The sequence below is a fragment of the Nannospalax galili genome, unplaced genomic scaffold (genome assembly GCF_000622305.1).
Source record: "Nannospalax galili isolate Female #2095 unplaced genomic scaffold, S.galili_v1.0 scaffold415, whole genome shotgun sequence".
In the NCBI taxonomy this organism is placed as follows: Eukaryota; Metazoa; Chordata; class Mammalia; order Rodentia; family Spalacidae; genus Nannospalax; species Nannospalax galili.
In genome coordinates this window covers 2,461,854-2,477,706 of record NW_008337494.1, presented here as the reverse complement: position 1 = coordinate 2,477,706, position 15,853 = coordinate 2,461,854, and the positions used below count along the sequence as shown (strand labels likewise).

General features: G+C 39.8%; 1 protein-coding gene across 2 annotated transcripts in view; it reads left to right on the top strand.

Moving 5' to 3' along the window:
* Ano4 (anoctamin 4) overlaps window positions 1-15,853 on the top strand; it is a 342,978-nt gene that overhangs the window by 212,872 nt on the left and 114,253 nt on the right. For both annotated transcript variants that reach the window (XM_017798033.1, XM_008832628.1), the window contains one exon: window positions 3,351-3,482. In XM_017798033.1, the coding sequence (XP_017653522.1) occupies window positions 3,351-3,482 (132 nt within the window). The remainder of the gene's footprint in view (window positions 1-3,350; window positions 3,483-15,853) is intronic.

The following is a 15,853-nucleotide window of genomic DNA, read 5'->3' as shown; positions in this document are numbered from 1 at the left end:
AGAGAGAGAGAGAGAGAATATATAACCCTATGGGCTGAGTATCATACTAAAGCCTATTTTGTAGATAATAAAGCTGGAGGCAAAGTTAGTTGACTTGTTCAGTTGCCCTGTTTATATTTATAAATCCAGGATTTCAATCTTGGCTTGAATCTCAGAGTTCATGTTCTCAATCTCTGTGCCATGCTGTTTCCCTAAAGCTTGTCATCTCATTATACTTTAAGTACTATTGTTTTATTTATTCATGCCTTTAAGTATCTTTAAGTAAATGGTGAACCAGGAAGAAAAAGGATGGAAATAGGAATTTTCCCCCTTCTAGGCTCTTTTAATCTAGTATTCTTTTCTGGCTTCATGAACCTGGACAGAATTATTGCTTCTGTGTATATGAAGAAGGTGGGTACTAAGGTCTTTTATGAGAGCAAGGGTCTAGGATGCTGTTCTAGCTTGTTTCTCCATTGCTGTGACAAAACACTCCGACCACTACCAACTTGGGGAAGAAAGGGTTTATTTGTCTTACATCTCCTAGGTCACAGTTCATCAGGGAGTCCAAGGTAGGAACTCAGGTCAGGAACCTGGAGGCAGGAGCTGGAGCACAGACCATGGAGGAACGCTGCTTACTGATTTGCTCCCTGGCCCCTGCTCAGCCTGCTTCCTTCTGCAACACAGGCCCACCTGCCCAGGGATGACACCAGCCACAGTGGGCTGGGCCCTATCACATCACTCAACAATCAAGAGGAGGCCCCACAGACATGGCCACAGGCCAGTCTTATAGAGGAAATTCCCCAACTGAGGCTCCCTCAACCCAGGTGTGTAAAGCTGACACTAAAGCTATCTAGCACAGATGCCACAGTATAGCCATCACCAGACAGAGTTAGCCTGTGAGGCTGAGAATAAAGGAGGTGGCAACAAAAGACTTTACTGTGATTTTTTGTGCAACGCTGGCTAGGCTACAGAGTGCCCAGATAGCTGGTAAATCATTATTTTGTGATGTGTCTGTGAATGTGTCTCTAAACAAGACTAGCATTTGAATCAGTATACTGAAGAATTTGGTCATCATCAAAGTGGCTAGGCATCATCTAGTTTATCAAGGGTTTAACCTAAATAGAAACAAAAGGGGAAGGAAGGAAAAATGGACTCTGTGCTTGAGCAAGCACATCTGTTGTCTCCTACACTCAGATGTCAACATTTCTACATCTCTGGTCTTCAGATTCAGAAAGAGCTTTACAACATTGGCTCACAAGATCGTGGAGTCTTGAAAGAAGTCCTGTGACCTGCAGGCTGTAAGCAGGACCCTACAAAAATAAATGAGATCAGTCTAAGTCCCAAGGCCTTAGAGTCAGGACCACCATTGTTAGAGGCAGAAGATGAATACCAGCTCAAGGAGAGAGCACATTTATTCTGGTTCTATTCAGACTCTCAATATATTCAATGATGTCTACCCATACTGGTGATGGTCAAGTTCTTGATTTCATCTGCCAGTTGTCTCTTTTGGAAACATGCTCAGAGGCACACCTGGAGTAATGTTTTACCAGCTTGACCTGGTCACGTTGATCTATAACATTAGCTATCACATTTACTAAAAATGATAAATTACAGGCTGGCGAGATGGCTCAGCAGTTAAGGACACTGGCTGTTTTTGCAGAAGACCCAGGTTTGAATCCCAGCACCCACATGACAGCTAACAACTGTCCATAACTCAGTTCCAGGGGATCTGTCAGCCTCTTCTGACCTCTGTGGGCATTGCACAACACGGGTGCACTTACCTATATGCAGGCAATACACACATACACATAAAAATAAAAAATAAAATATTTTTTAAAAAAATGATAAATTGGCCGGGCGTGGTGTGCACACCTTTAATCCCAGCACTCAGGAGGCAAAGGCAGGTGGATCTCTGTGAGTTCAAGGCCAGCCTGGTCTACAAAGTGAGTTCCAGGACAACTGGAGCTACAGGGAGACCCTGTCTCAAAAAGATTTTTAAAAAGGTGAATTGTTATGTAAATGTTTTCAATTTTTAAATTCATTTATTTTTATTTTATGTATATGAGTATTTTGTCTGTATGTAAGTGTACCCATGTGTGCAATGCCTGCAGAAGTCAGGAGAAGGTGTTGGATGCCCTGGAACTGGAGTTACAGATGTTAGCCACAATGTGGGTACTGGGAATCAAACCTGAGTCCTCTGCAAGAGCAACCAGTGCTCTTAACCACTGAGCCATCTCTCCCGCTCTATGTAAACTTTTTATTTGTATAAAAATGACTGAACTCTGTGTTCTCACTTAATAGACTTAGAAAGCATTAAGATATATTCTTCTCCAGGGGAATTTGTTTCCTAGTGTCTCTCAAATGTAACCCCTTTATCAGCTAATGTAATGATCCCTAAAATCAAGAGTACAAAAATCTGTATTTTAGTACTGGCATTAGGGTTGGGTAATCATCTTTCAGGGATCCCTTCTCTCTGTGTAGCATGAAAATAGTACCTATGCAATATGTCTCACATGCCATGCTCTTTGATATGTTTTTGCCTACCACAAGAAAAAAAATAGTCTGTGGTCCAGATACTTGGTAGTGTAGGCATTTTGAAGTTTGGTGTGGGTTTTGCTCTTTCTAGTGGTTTGTTATGATTAGTGATGAACTGTTTCTATAAACTGGCCAGTTTGAAGCCAAGTATGTTCAGCAATAGTAGGACTAAGATAACCAGTTTGGAAAATATGCTTTAAAAAATCATATTTAGAATACTATTGTGTTTTCCTTCACTTGGTATCTTTGTACACCCTGGGCAGAGATAACCTGTGTGTCATGATGCTGCAGGACTATAAGAATCATGAAATCAGCTGAAGAGTGGTGAATGTTAAAGACCCACCTGCCTGCTAGCTGGTCAGAGAAGGCAGGAGGAACAGGGAGCCAGATATTATGACTGCAAGTTCTCTGTGCACACTCAGTCCGCTAGGGCATGTTACCACAACCCTGAGTTAAACCTCTTCTCTGACCTCAGAGGTTTTCCTAATACAAAATGAGTTTCTAGCATCTGCAAAATGTAACATATTAAGTTTATGCTGCTTTGTTTAAGGGATGCTCCACTTCTTTTTTCAGAGCCTTCTAACTTTGTGACCATTTGTTCATTTATTGGCACGTATTTAACATATAACTCACTGATGTTCAAAGACAATGATATTGTGGCCATTTGGTGCAACCGAAATGGGGTCCTAGCTCTCGGATTTCCATCTGTCCTGAGTGCAGCGAGAATACCTGGAGGGTGTTTGGTCATCATTATGGCTCTGTGGAGACTTCCCTCTTATGTTTCAGGGTGATGCTGACATGCTGTACCCTTTGGTCTTGCCTTCCTTGTACCACAGGATCGATAAGCAAATAAGCAGGTTTCGGAGATGGTTACCTAAGAAGCCAATGAGGCTGGACAAGGAGACACTGCCAGACCTGGAGGAGAATGACTGCTACACTGCCCCTTTCAGCCAGCAAAGGATCCATCAGTGAGTGTTTCATGCTAAATCCCCTGTCTTACTAAAAATGCACAGAGTGGTAGAGCCTTTCTGTGCAGAAGGAACAACTTACTGTCCTTCTTCCTGAGTCTTCTGTTTGTGGCCCTCGAATATCAGTCAGGAAAGCTGTTCCACAGTCCTCCCAGCCCAGGTGGCTTAAAATGATCGAGTGTTCCTTCAAGTGTGTGTTGGGCAAATGACTCTCTCCACGGTGATCCAGAGATCCAGGCTCCTCTGTCTGTGGTTCCGTCAATGTCCAGTGCTCAGAACCCAGGCAGAGGAAGTGATCACACCTTTTCATACTGAACAAGGTCTTAGTTTGTTTCCTTGCTTTTATATCAGTTTGCTCCTCAGTTCCCCTTTCCTCCAGCAGTTAACCAAGTTGTCCCAGGAAAACCTATGTTACCTGGCAGCCCACTTGCCAACTCATCTATCAGACTCAGAATAGTAATTTGTCACTTTTGGCATATTGGCAGAAAGAAAAGTTTGGTTGAGTAACTGAGGCTGTGAAGAATTACAAAAGCGACAGAGCATTTACTCTGAACTTTCTAAGATGACAAGAAATGATAGTAGGCAAGGTAGGCAGAGAAAAGCATGCCGAAGACTGAAAACAAGTGGGGGAATAATAGCCTCCCAAAGGGAGCATAAATCAGTCAGTCCACCCTACTTTCAGCCAGACTCGGGAATTCCTGGCCTTCCCTGCACCCACTGTAGTGACAACCTCAGTAAAAATGACTTACCTAAGAGAGGGAAAGGGCTGACATATTTTTTTAAGTTGCCAATTTTGATTTTTTTTTAAAGTAAACCAAATGGCAGTTGTCAAGAAGTTGCAGAGAATGCAAGGCAAAGGCATGTTTTAGCAACAGAAAAATCAATTAACTCTAAGAGCAAAGAGAGAAGAAAAATGGTAGGTGTTTTGCATCAAAATGTCTATTGCTCAAGAAGATCAATGTCCTGCAAGGGAAGCAACTCAAAAAGGCTCTGAAACAGGCAAAACTTGGATCCCTGTAGCTCTGATTGATACCAATCCAGCCTCGTTACTTGAACATTTAAAACATGAAGCTCATGGCCCAGTTAAAGTCTCCATGGAAAATAGTACTCAGGAGCTACTCAATATTAATTCAGAGACCAGGATCTATGGGTGTTTTCTCAAGAGAAAGATGAAAGCTGACATTTTCCCATTCTTAATTTAAATCCTAGCCATGTCGATGTTGTTCATCTTGCAAGATTTCTTTAGACTAGTAATTGGGCTTTTTTAAAATCCTTAAGTAGAAACCTGTTTGTACTAACATTTCACTTCTGTCTCTCACCTGCGTGAGACAGTGTAGATTGGGCTCAATATTTTTGAATAATGGATGCATACATGGATAGATAGGTGGATGGGTGAATGGATAGACAGATGGGTAGAGTGAATAGGGGGATGAATGAATGGATGGGAACAGCAGATAGAACAGATGAATTGAGTGATCGCTAAAGTGTATGAAATATTGAAGTCTTGGCTTATTTCAAGGAAGTAGATTAAATGGGACAGGAAGGAGCCCACCACCGCACTTCATGCCAGATATGTTCCTGTTGCCTCAGAACAGAAATACTCAGCATGATTCTCCAAATTAGAAGCACCAGTTAGTATTGCTATAAATCGGAAATGAGAATAATGTTTATTGTAAATATTTTAAGGATAAAATAGTCAAGATATGATGTCATATGGTGACAGTGATATTCAGCCATCTCTCTTTTAGAACTAAGCCTTTTTGACACATTTGGGTATCAATTCAGTGAATAACTGATAAATACAACAGTCGTTAATTCAATGTCTGCCTCTTGATAGTCATTATCTGAGTGAAGAAAATATAAAACCAAATAATATGCACTCTTGACCCCAGCCTAGTAATGCAGACTATTTAAAATAATTATAAATAGTATGATAGGTGCAACTTAAAAAATGGAAATGTTGAGTGGTCCAGATTTGGAAGGAGGTTGGTAAGTGATGAGAGTAGATCCTAAAGACAATGATTCAGATGGATGCAGGATAAGAATTGCCCCGCTAGGTAGAGAAAGAAATATCTTAAGAAAAGGTAATTTTAAAACAATAGAGACATGATGGATGGATGGGTGGATGGATGGATGGGTGGATGGATGGATGGATGGATGGATGGATGGATGGATGGATGGATGGAGAGGTTGGGGAGCACAAGTAGTTTTCTGTGAATATTTCTGAAAATAGTGTCATAGATATAGGGTATGACAATGGCCTAGCATTATTGTTCATAAAAAGGAGATCAGCCAGCAGAAAATGAGGTTTTGAGCAGGACAGCTAAAGGAGAAAACTAGGGGGACAGTTGAGACAAACAAATATAAGAATCAGACTTCAGTGGAACCAAGAGAATAGAGGCAATTCTATCATGCAAATGGGAGATGACAAAATTAAATAATCGCCTGGAATATTTTAGGTGATGGGGAATTTCTGTTTGAAAATTGTCATTCCACTTGGGTAAGATGTGAAGAATGCCAACTGCCAGGTTGAAAACAATTATTGGTGTAATTAAATTAGAAAAAAATCCTCTAAAGATGCTTTGAGGGTGATATTGATGGGTTTAATTTAATCAGAAATAACTGTTTAATGAACTCTGGGAGTTGTGACATGAGATCCCAGCTTTCCAAGTGCAGACCAAATCTCACATGGCAGGTTGATTTTGTAGAAGTTTCATATTACATTTGTGCTGGAGTTAAAAAGAACGGTAAAAATGTGAGTGTGGGGCATGAATGTAGTAGAGGAAATAGAGTTAAGAGTTCAATCAATAAGAATCAAAATGGGAAAGCACCTTAAAAATACTTTTGCTCTGGGAGGAAAACAACTCAAGCTAACGCCTGCACCAACTCCTGTACATTAACCCTGCTGCGCTCTGACCTCCTTAACTCACCTTGTACTTTTTGACTCCCTCCTACATTTGTTCTTCTTTCTACCTGGGATAACCTTTCCCTTAAACTCCCATCTTTCAGGATTTACCAGAGACATTTCTTCCGGAAAACTTTCCATAAGTCCTAACTTCCACCCTCCATTTTGAGTAAGGTGCAGTCTTCTATGTCTGGGTAATGTTTTCTCTTCTTTAATCAATATGGTACATTTTAATTACCTTTTCTGTCCCACCATTTTCAAATCCCATAGTAGGTGCTTAGTGATGATTTGTTAAATATGTAAATAAATGAGTACATTAAAATGGTAATAGAACAAGCATGTAAGTAAAGAATATATGATGTGGCATTCGTGCACTACATACTCACCTCAGACCAGATTCAAGGTCTCTTCTCTAGGTGATCCAACACCATCATTCCCTGTACCAGCACATAGCACTAATACTTGTTCTGTTGTTGATGCTAGACTCTGGAAGCTATTCAAGATACTCAAAGCATCTCTACTACCCACATCTTATGCATCTCCAAGGACTGCTGATTTTCCATTCTAAGTGAGTCTTTATCCAACAGCTTTTGCCCATCTTTGCCACCATTATATTACTTCTGACACCAGAAACAATGTAACAAGTCTCCCTGGTTGTGGTTTTGCACCCTCCAATCCATTCCTTCCAGTGCATATAGAACAATGTTTTCAAAATGTGCATCTGATCATGTCACTTTGCCTGTTTAAAAGTATTATAATAAACATAAAATTACTGATATGAAGTCCAAGGCCTGGAGTGGCCTAGCCACATGCCCTCTCCTCTCCAGCTCTGCCTGCTTTACTGCCTCACACCTTCATTAGTAGGAGCCATGTAGGTACAAACCTTATTCTGCCTTAGGAAGTTTGTACATTCTGTCTCCTTTCCTAGAGGACTTTTCTCTTCCTTCCCTCTTTTGATCTGATTTTGCTTTTTCTTTCATCACACTAAAACTTGATTAATATATAATTGTACATGCTTATTAGAAACGATGTGATATTTTAACTCATGTCTATTAGTAAATAGTCAAATCATGGTAATTATATCATTCCCTGTAAACTTATACCATTTATAGTAAATTGATAAGTATATTCATTTTTAGCTGTTTTGAGTTATATTATGGATTATTGCTAACTATATTTTCCCTGCTGTGTTGAAGAACAACAGAATTTGCTCCTCCAATCTAGCTACAACATTGTAATTGTTCACCATCCTCTCTCGTTCCTCTTCTCCTTTCCTCTCCCCATCTCTGGGAACCATCATTCCACCCTCAACTTCCATGAAATGAACAGTTTTTAGATTGTACATCTGAGATCATGCAGTGTTTGAAGTTTTAAAACACTGCATTTAGTGCCAAAGGTTCTACCTAGGGAAGCCACCCGACTCCTTTCCTCCCTGTCAGCCATTTCAAAGAGCAGATATCTTTGCTCTGTACTCTTAGAAACACATTTCTTTACTGTGTAGTAGATGTGTTCATTTGTGGACACATGGACATATGGGGATGTATGCACATATGTCTACATGCACATGGAGGCCAGAGGTCAACCTAGGTGTCTTCATTCTCCATTTTATTTTATTTTATTTTATTTTATATTTATTTTACTTTATGTGTATGAGTGTGTTGCCTACATGTGTGTCAGTGCACCCGTGTCATTCAATGCCCGCAGAGGTCAAAAGAGGGTATTGGATCCCCTGGAACTGGAGTTACAGATGATTGCTAGTCTCCCTGTGGATGCTGGGACTCAAACTCAGGTCCTCTGCAAGAGTAATCAGTGCTCTTAACTGCTGACCTGTCACTCCAGCCCCTCCGCTTTATTTTTTAAGACAAAAAGGTCTAACCACTGAATCTGGAAATGGCCTATTTGGATAGACTGGCGGACCAGAGAAGTCATCTCTATCTTCACAGCATTGATATTACAGATATACACCACCATGTTGTATATGGATGTGTTTTATATGGATTTCAGGAATCCAAACTCAGGTCCTTACTTTGCACTGCAAACGTGTTGCTGACTCAATCATCTTCCCAACTCAGCAATGTATTCTTATATGACACTTTACACATTGGAAGTTTCATAATTGAGTATTTTATGATTAAGTCCTGTCTCTTTGAGCAAGCTGTGTACTCTCTAGAGGCATAGGCCATGTCTAATTTTGCTCACAATCATATCCTAACATCTAATACCTAGCATATATGTAGGCACTCAAAATTTGTTTAGTAAGTGAACAGATTAAAGATAAAGTAGCACGGTATGCAAATCTTTGTACTTTGAACTATAAATTGAAATTGAGATCAACTAAGAAAAAAGTAGCCTATCACTGTATTTGAACATATATCTGTATTTCAAAGCAATAAAAGCAGACTTGTAGGTAAGCATCTCATTAGGTCTAAGATGCCATTTGGTTAATTTTATATGGTATTACCAAAGGTGAGTTTCTGATGGGGGAAAACCTCTCCTATGTGCAGGAAATGATTTTAAGAATATTGTATAAATCTTCATAATGACCCTGTAAAGCCACAGATGTCCTTATCATCATTGTTATACAGATAAAGCACATAATGCGTAGACACTGAGGAAGCTGCTGTAGGTCACACCTGCCTGACTCCATGCACCAGTGATTTAACATCATGGAATTTTATTCATTGTTCATAGTACTGTCTAATGCAAGCCCTGCTCAGGGAAGGGGTCACAATTTGTTTGCTCCATGTAGCCATTCAGGTCCCTAGATGCCTGTCTAATACTTCTGCCATCCCCTAGATTCCTTGTAAACAAGAAAAAAGAGAAATGGATAATTTCTTAGGAAGTATGTATCTTCACAGGCCATCTGCAGCACATCTCAACACTGAATGGGCAGAGCTCAGCAGTACACTTGCTCCTGACGCACAAAATGTTGAGATAACTATTCTACCTGTATGTTCAGGAGGAAAAATGATATAAGCTTACTGAACAACTAGGCAGTGATGGAGTAGGAATTCAAGTTTAAGTGGAGAGGCTCCCGATTTGAGACTACTCTTTGCTGTGGAGAGCCATCTTGTGCATTATAGTATAGTTAACAGTATACTTGCCCTCCTACCTCTAGATATGAGTCACATTCCTTCGCTACCTGTGATAATAACATCTCCACATATTGTGAAATTTCCCTTGCTGGTGATAATAGGGTGGCGCAAAATTGTGCCCCTCTCTACTGTCTTGAGAACTACTGTCCATTTGTCTTTCACGAAAGGTAATCTCTGGTTGTGACGAATTAAATTCCACTTGAATCTGATGACAGTGACAAGTCCATTTAAGCATTACTTTATTTGTCATCACCTTCTTCCTGGGGATGTTATTTTGCTTAAGTATCACTGTCCTTAACTTTTAAAATGGCATTAGCAGAGACACCCTCAAGGAAATTACTTTCTAAGGTCAGTATCTATAATAAAGGTTTTCTGCTGGTGATAGGAAAAAAGGGAATACAGGAAAGCCATGTTACTTTTATCAGAGATATATGGTAATTCTTTCAAGAAATGGATCTGTTTTGAATTGCCTTATAAAAAGTATACATAAAGAACATTTTCCTGAAGAAAAATATTTTGAGACAAGGTTTCACTATGGCTGGCCTGGAACTCATTTTATAGATCAGACTCACAGAGATCTGCCTACCTCTGCCTCCTGAGTGCTGGGATTAAAGGCATACATACACTTGGTGAATTTTCTTTATTTTTTACAAATTATCAATAGTTTACTTATTTTTATGAAGCCTCCAAAAAACTAGGAGAATTTAAGTCTTGAGTATGTGCTAACAGAAGATCATGAAGACTTTGCTGTTATGTGTACATGTGTGTAAATACAAATTCATTCACTCATATGCTTGAAGCCAGCTCTTGCTCTGATTACTTGAGAATCAATAATAAAAAAAAATGAGCAACGATCCATACGCTCTTAGAGCTTAGATTTTTGCAAGGGACAACCAGCAACAAATTATAAACCAATGGTAGTCAGCTAGGTATGATTTGACAATGTCAGAAACATGGTCAGTTGTCACAACTCAGGAGTAAGGATTAATACTGGCCTCTGATGGGTGGAACCCAGGGATACCTTTGACCACTTTATAATCCACAGAACAGGCCTTACCACAAATGACTATCCAGCAGCGCAAATTAATGATGTCAAGGTAAACATTTTTAAAAAGTAAAACTAAAAGCGTATGAAAAGATGATAAGTTCTATGGGGCCAGAGGGAAAGAGGAGTTTTGTGAAAGGACTACAAATCACTTGCATGGGGATGGAGCACAGGTTGTAGTTTTAAGACAGTGTTTCTATTCTTTAGGTTAGGCCCCATGAAAAAGATGTTGAAAGACTTGCAGGAGGTCATAGGGGAGGAAGAGATTTCTAGGTAGGGGAACAGACAGAGCAAAGACCTGATGTGGTAGCTTGCCCAGATATGTCTGAGGAAGAGAAATGTTGGGGAACCCTGCTGCTAGGGTTGTAGTCCTCCATGTCCAGATAGCTCTAAGGGGCTCAGCACTATATGGAAGGGCTCCCATTCTCAGCAGGGGGCCTCCTGCTCTCTTCCTGACTTACCTGGAAAGTGCCACCAAGCACGGATGTCTGACCTTATTTGGAACATGACCTTTGGCATAGTTACCTGGAGTAAAAACTACCTCCAGGTTTTTTTCTATATGATAATTAGGCATTGCCCCGTAGTCGGATGATAGGATCCCACTACCACATGTAAATAAAGCATACTATGAGCACCTATCAGCTGAAGCATTGGCTACTGCCTCCACACTATATTTTCCCCAGTTCTCCCACTGAATAAACAGAGCTATTTCACTGAGTCTGGAGCTGTTTGTATCACTAAAACTGCCTCCCAGGAAGGGCTTTCTTCCATCAGTGCTCACTGGCCGTCCTGACCCCATTTGTCGCTTCTGCTCCCTTTGTCCTCGTGGACCAGTGGCCAACAACCCATGAGGGAAGGGAGAGACCCCATAGAGAAAGAAGAGCCTGTGGCTGAAGCAGTAATTAGAAGAACAATAGCGATGAGTTGCATAGGTGAATGGAAGCTTGATTACAGTGGCCTGTGGGTCCCTGTAAGACTTTTGCTTTTACAAAGAAACGATACGACCTAACAACTTTTCCTTTATATGTATGAGTGTTTTACCTACATGTATGTAGGTGTACCACATGCATGAAATACCCACAGAGGCCAGAAGAAGGCATCAGATCCTCTGACACTGGAGTTATGGGCATTTGTTAGCTGCTATGCAGGTGCTGGGAACCGAATTCAGGTTCTCTGGAAAAGCAGCCAGTGCTCTTAACCATTGAACCATCTCTCCAGCCCCATAACTTAACTTTTCAAAGTATAATTTCAAGTAGTCTATTAAGAACAAATAGAAGCAAAAACCAATTATCAGACAACTGTGGTCATAAAGATGATGTACTTGCATGTATTTTCCAAGTTTCTATCTTTTCCAAACCCATAATGAAAATATATGACACATATAGCTTAGCATTGATCCATTTCTTTAGAAAGCTTGATTATGCACAAAACATTTTCACGTGTGTCCTGTGCATAGATGAAATAATGAAATAGGCCTTATAAATGGACACTAAAGCGAAACCTTCTCACAGTCCTTTAGGCTCCTACCTTAACCTCCTGGTAGTCCATGAGCAACCTGAGAACAGAGACTGTGTGACTGGAGGGTATTAGTTAAGACTTGACAGAACTGGAAAGGAGTGAAACAGAGTTGACATCATTACCACAGCTGGAAGACTGGTGCTGAGGCTACAGTCAGAGCTTCTCACCATGTTGAGGCATCTGTGAAACCCAGAACATGCAAATGACAAGTAAAACGCACCAGCCAATCTGCCAGCTGGGGTCACCCTGCTCAGCCTGACTGAATGTTCCCTTGACTTTATTATTTGTTTTGGGGTTTTTTTTGGGGGGGGGGCTCAGTTCTGCTAATTGATAAACCATCTTCTCTGGCTTCTCTTGGGCTTTCACAGGTCCTGTGCATGCTGTCACAACTGCTATGGGTTCATGTGCACAACTGCCCTGTTGTGTCCAGAAAATACCATTTCTTTGTATTCATACACCACCTCTGGCTCCTACAATATTTTTGCCCCCTCTTTTAAAATGTTTCCTGAGCTAACAACTCCAAAGGGGAACCCATTTCTGGCACTGGGGTTTTTATTTGTTAGCCTATAATGATAGGTATGGTCATTGCACCCTCCTCCCATTATAGGGCAGATCCATTCAAACTTTTTATATAGGTATATGTATATACTGTAGGACGCTTCTGCAGCAGTAAGCTTCCATATTGTGACTTTTAAAAAGACTTTCTGTGTTGGTTATCCCTCCCCATGTTCCCTCCTCTATCCTGTCCTCCCATTCCCGACCCCATTTAACTCTTCCTATTCCACTTTCTATTTTTGGAGACAGAATCTCTCTGTAGCCCCCACTGACCTGGAACTCTCTGTGTAGACAAGACTGGCCTCCATCTCACAGAGATCCACCTTCCTCTACCTCCCAAATGCTGGGACTATAGGCGCGTTCCATCATACCCAGCACATTCCATCTTTAAATCACTGCATTCTATCTCCTTTCCTATGAACCCCACCCACCATGGCCCCTTACTAGTTTCCTGACCTCTATGCATTCTCCAGTTGATGCATACATATCTAAAGATTCAGTGCTCACATCTACATATGAGATAATTCTACATACGAAATTTATTGTTAAAGCATTCAAAGTATATTAAAGGACAGATAATTCAAAGTCATAGAATAGAAGAATATATTCTTAATTAAGAACAATGTACTTTAATATAGACGTTATATTTTATGGGGAAATTAACTTAGATTTCATGGCCTTAATGATCTGTGTATCTAGAATGGTTCACAAATGAGCCAATGAAATGGTCTTTCAGAAGAGAAGAAAGAGAAGTCATATGACTCTGATTTTCAGAGAAGAAACTCAATCCCTTACATAAAAAAAATGCTTTCTCTAGCATTTGGCTCTGAAGTAAAATGCTCACACAGGTGCATTGAGGGCTCTGGATGACACAGTGGACAATATTCTCATGGACCTCTGCATAGCAAATGTGCATAGGGCTTTTCTTGAAGCTGTTTCTGGAAGTCTCTTCACCATGGTTCTGAGGAATTAGTTGCTTATGATTATAATCTACTATAGGAGTATAGACAAGGTGTCCATCAAAATGTTGCAGCATCAACTACACTAACTTAATTGTCTTTATTGTTTGAACATCATTCCTTAAAAAATAAAGTTGAGAATTAATTAAAAACTCAAATAACCTCCGTTCTATTTGAATATACATAAATATATGCATATATGTATGTATTTGAGAAACAATAAAGTAAGTTCATGTATGTATGTTTCTGCAAGTCGACAGAAGATACCACTTAGTCATTTTGGAAGGTATAGCCAGTGCCAGGGATGGGCTAATTAACAGCCTTAAATCTGTCTGCAACATAATTCTTCTTTGCTATACAGTTTGACACATTCACAAAATCTAGTGATTAGGATATAGACATTTTGGAGGGTCATTGTTCTACCTGGCACACAGCTATTTGAATTTGTGCACAAAAGTTGAAGGTTTAGGATGGAGGATAGATTTAGTGGCAGTAGTAGCAGTAGAATAAAAGTACCAGGAGGCAGAGGTAAATGGAGGAGACTTTCTGACATGGACTGGAAGAGCATTAACTAGAACTTAATTTTTACTCTGTTCCACATGCATTGCCATTTCATATTTGATTTTAGTACCATATTCCTATTTGTTTCTTAAATCTTTTCAGCACTGATATCTGAAGATACTGATTCTTACAGCATGCACTTTTTACTGAGTTTTTCTTTTCAGAACATTTGGAAGGATTTTTTGTTGTTGTTGTTTTTATTGATCTAAAGTCTTTGGAGAATCCTTTAGGCAATGAGATACCAAGATTGATTTTAGAAGGATTAATGTTCTCTTAGTGCCCCAGTGACACAGAATGGTCTCAGGATGTTTGTTTTATTGCAGTTACTTACTGGCATTAGGATCCTCGATATGCAGAATGTTGATATTGATCTTCAGAGTCATGGGAAACATATCTATGTTCTGGAAAGTTTTAAACTGAGATGAAAATAAAACAAGTCATAAAACCTGAGATTTGTGCCTCTGAAGATCATGCGGTTCCTTTTAAATAGGGCCTAATGACATAAAACTAGCTGAAGGAACAAACATCATCTATCATGTGGGAACAGCAAAACTTTGGGCGTCTGGAGGTTCAGGGATATGTGAATTACCTTACTATTACAGAAGCCATCTTTTATAATGCATTTAGAAATAACACATTTATTCATCTTTTAATAATTTCCACCATTTATCAGCTCTATCAGTCAACAAATACTTTCAATGTCATTTACACATCAAGTATTTTAATAGAGATATTCATGTCACCATGTGTTCATAGGTAAATTTACATATATTTTTGTAATTTTATTTAAAATTTTAACTTAAGCACATTAACTTGATAATGAAGAGGATATTTTCCTTATCAAAAGTGGTGAAAGGTAATTTAAAGTGCCTATAATTAAAGAGATTTGCTAAACAAAAGTACGTAAAGGAGAAAAGAGGGGATTTGTATTGCATCTGTTGCAGGGACTGGACATTTTTAATCACACTGTGCATTGTGTCTTTAGAAATAGTAGTGGTCAGAGAGTACAAAGGTGAACAGAGGCCAACTGAAACATTGTACCTCATTGGTAGGTACCCTCTGCAGTCTCTATGATGCGTGATCCTCATCATGATCTCTTTATACCCTTGACATTACCCTGCAACATTTATGTTTCCTCCCATTTAGAAGGTGGAGCAGATTAGAGACAGTGCATATTGCATCCAGGTCTACACAGTCACAAGCAAACTTTGGGATTAAAAGTGAAGTTTTTCTGATTGCAAGCTCAAGCTTCTTCTATAATACAGCAGCTTACACTGATTGACTCTCATGCGATACAAAGCTTCCAACAAGACTACTATACTAGTATTGCCTATTCTGCTTAAGAAGGGAGAAATGTGTATCCCAGGCTGGCCTCAAACTCGTGATCCTCCTGCCTCTGCCTCTTCAGCATATCCTACTGGCGTGCACCACCACAACCAGCTAGAAATGTTTTAATACAAGATAACATACTAAATAAATCAGAGTCTGGGCTTTCACGTTGTTAGCTGCAATTATCAGTTCTCTATATATTATTTTTAAAACTTTAAGCGTGTGGGACTAGGAAGATGGCACAGCAGGTAAAGGTGCTTATTGCTAAACCTAGCAGCCTGAGTTCCATACCCCAGACATACAAGATGGAGAAAAGAGAACCTACTCCCTACAAATTGTCTTCTGACCTCTGGGCGCAGTTTTCTCTCTCTCTCTCTCTCTCTCTCTCTCTCTCTCTCTCTATA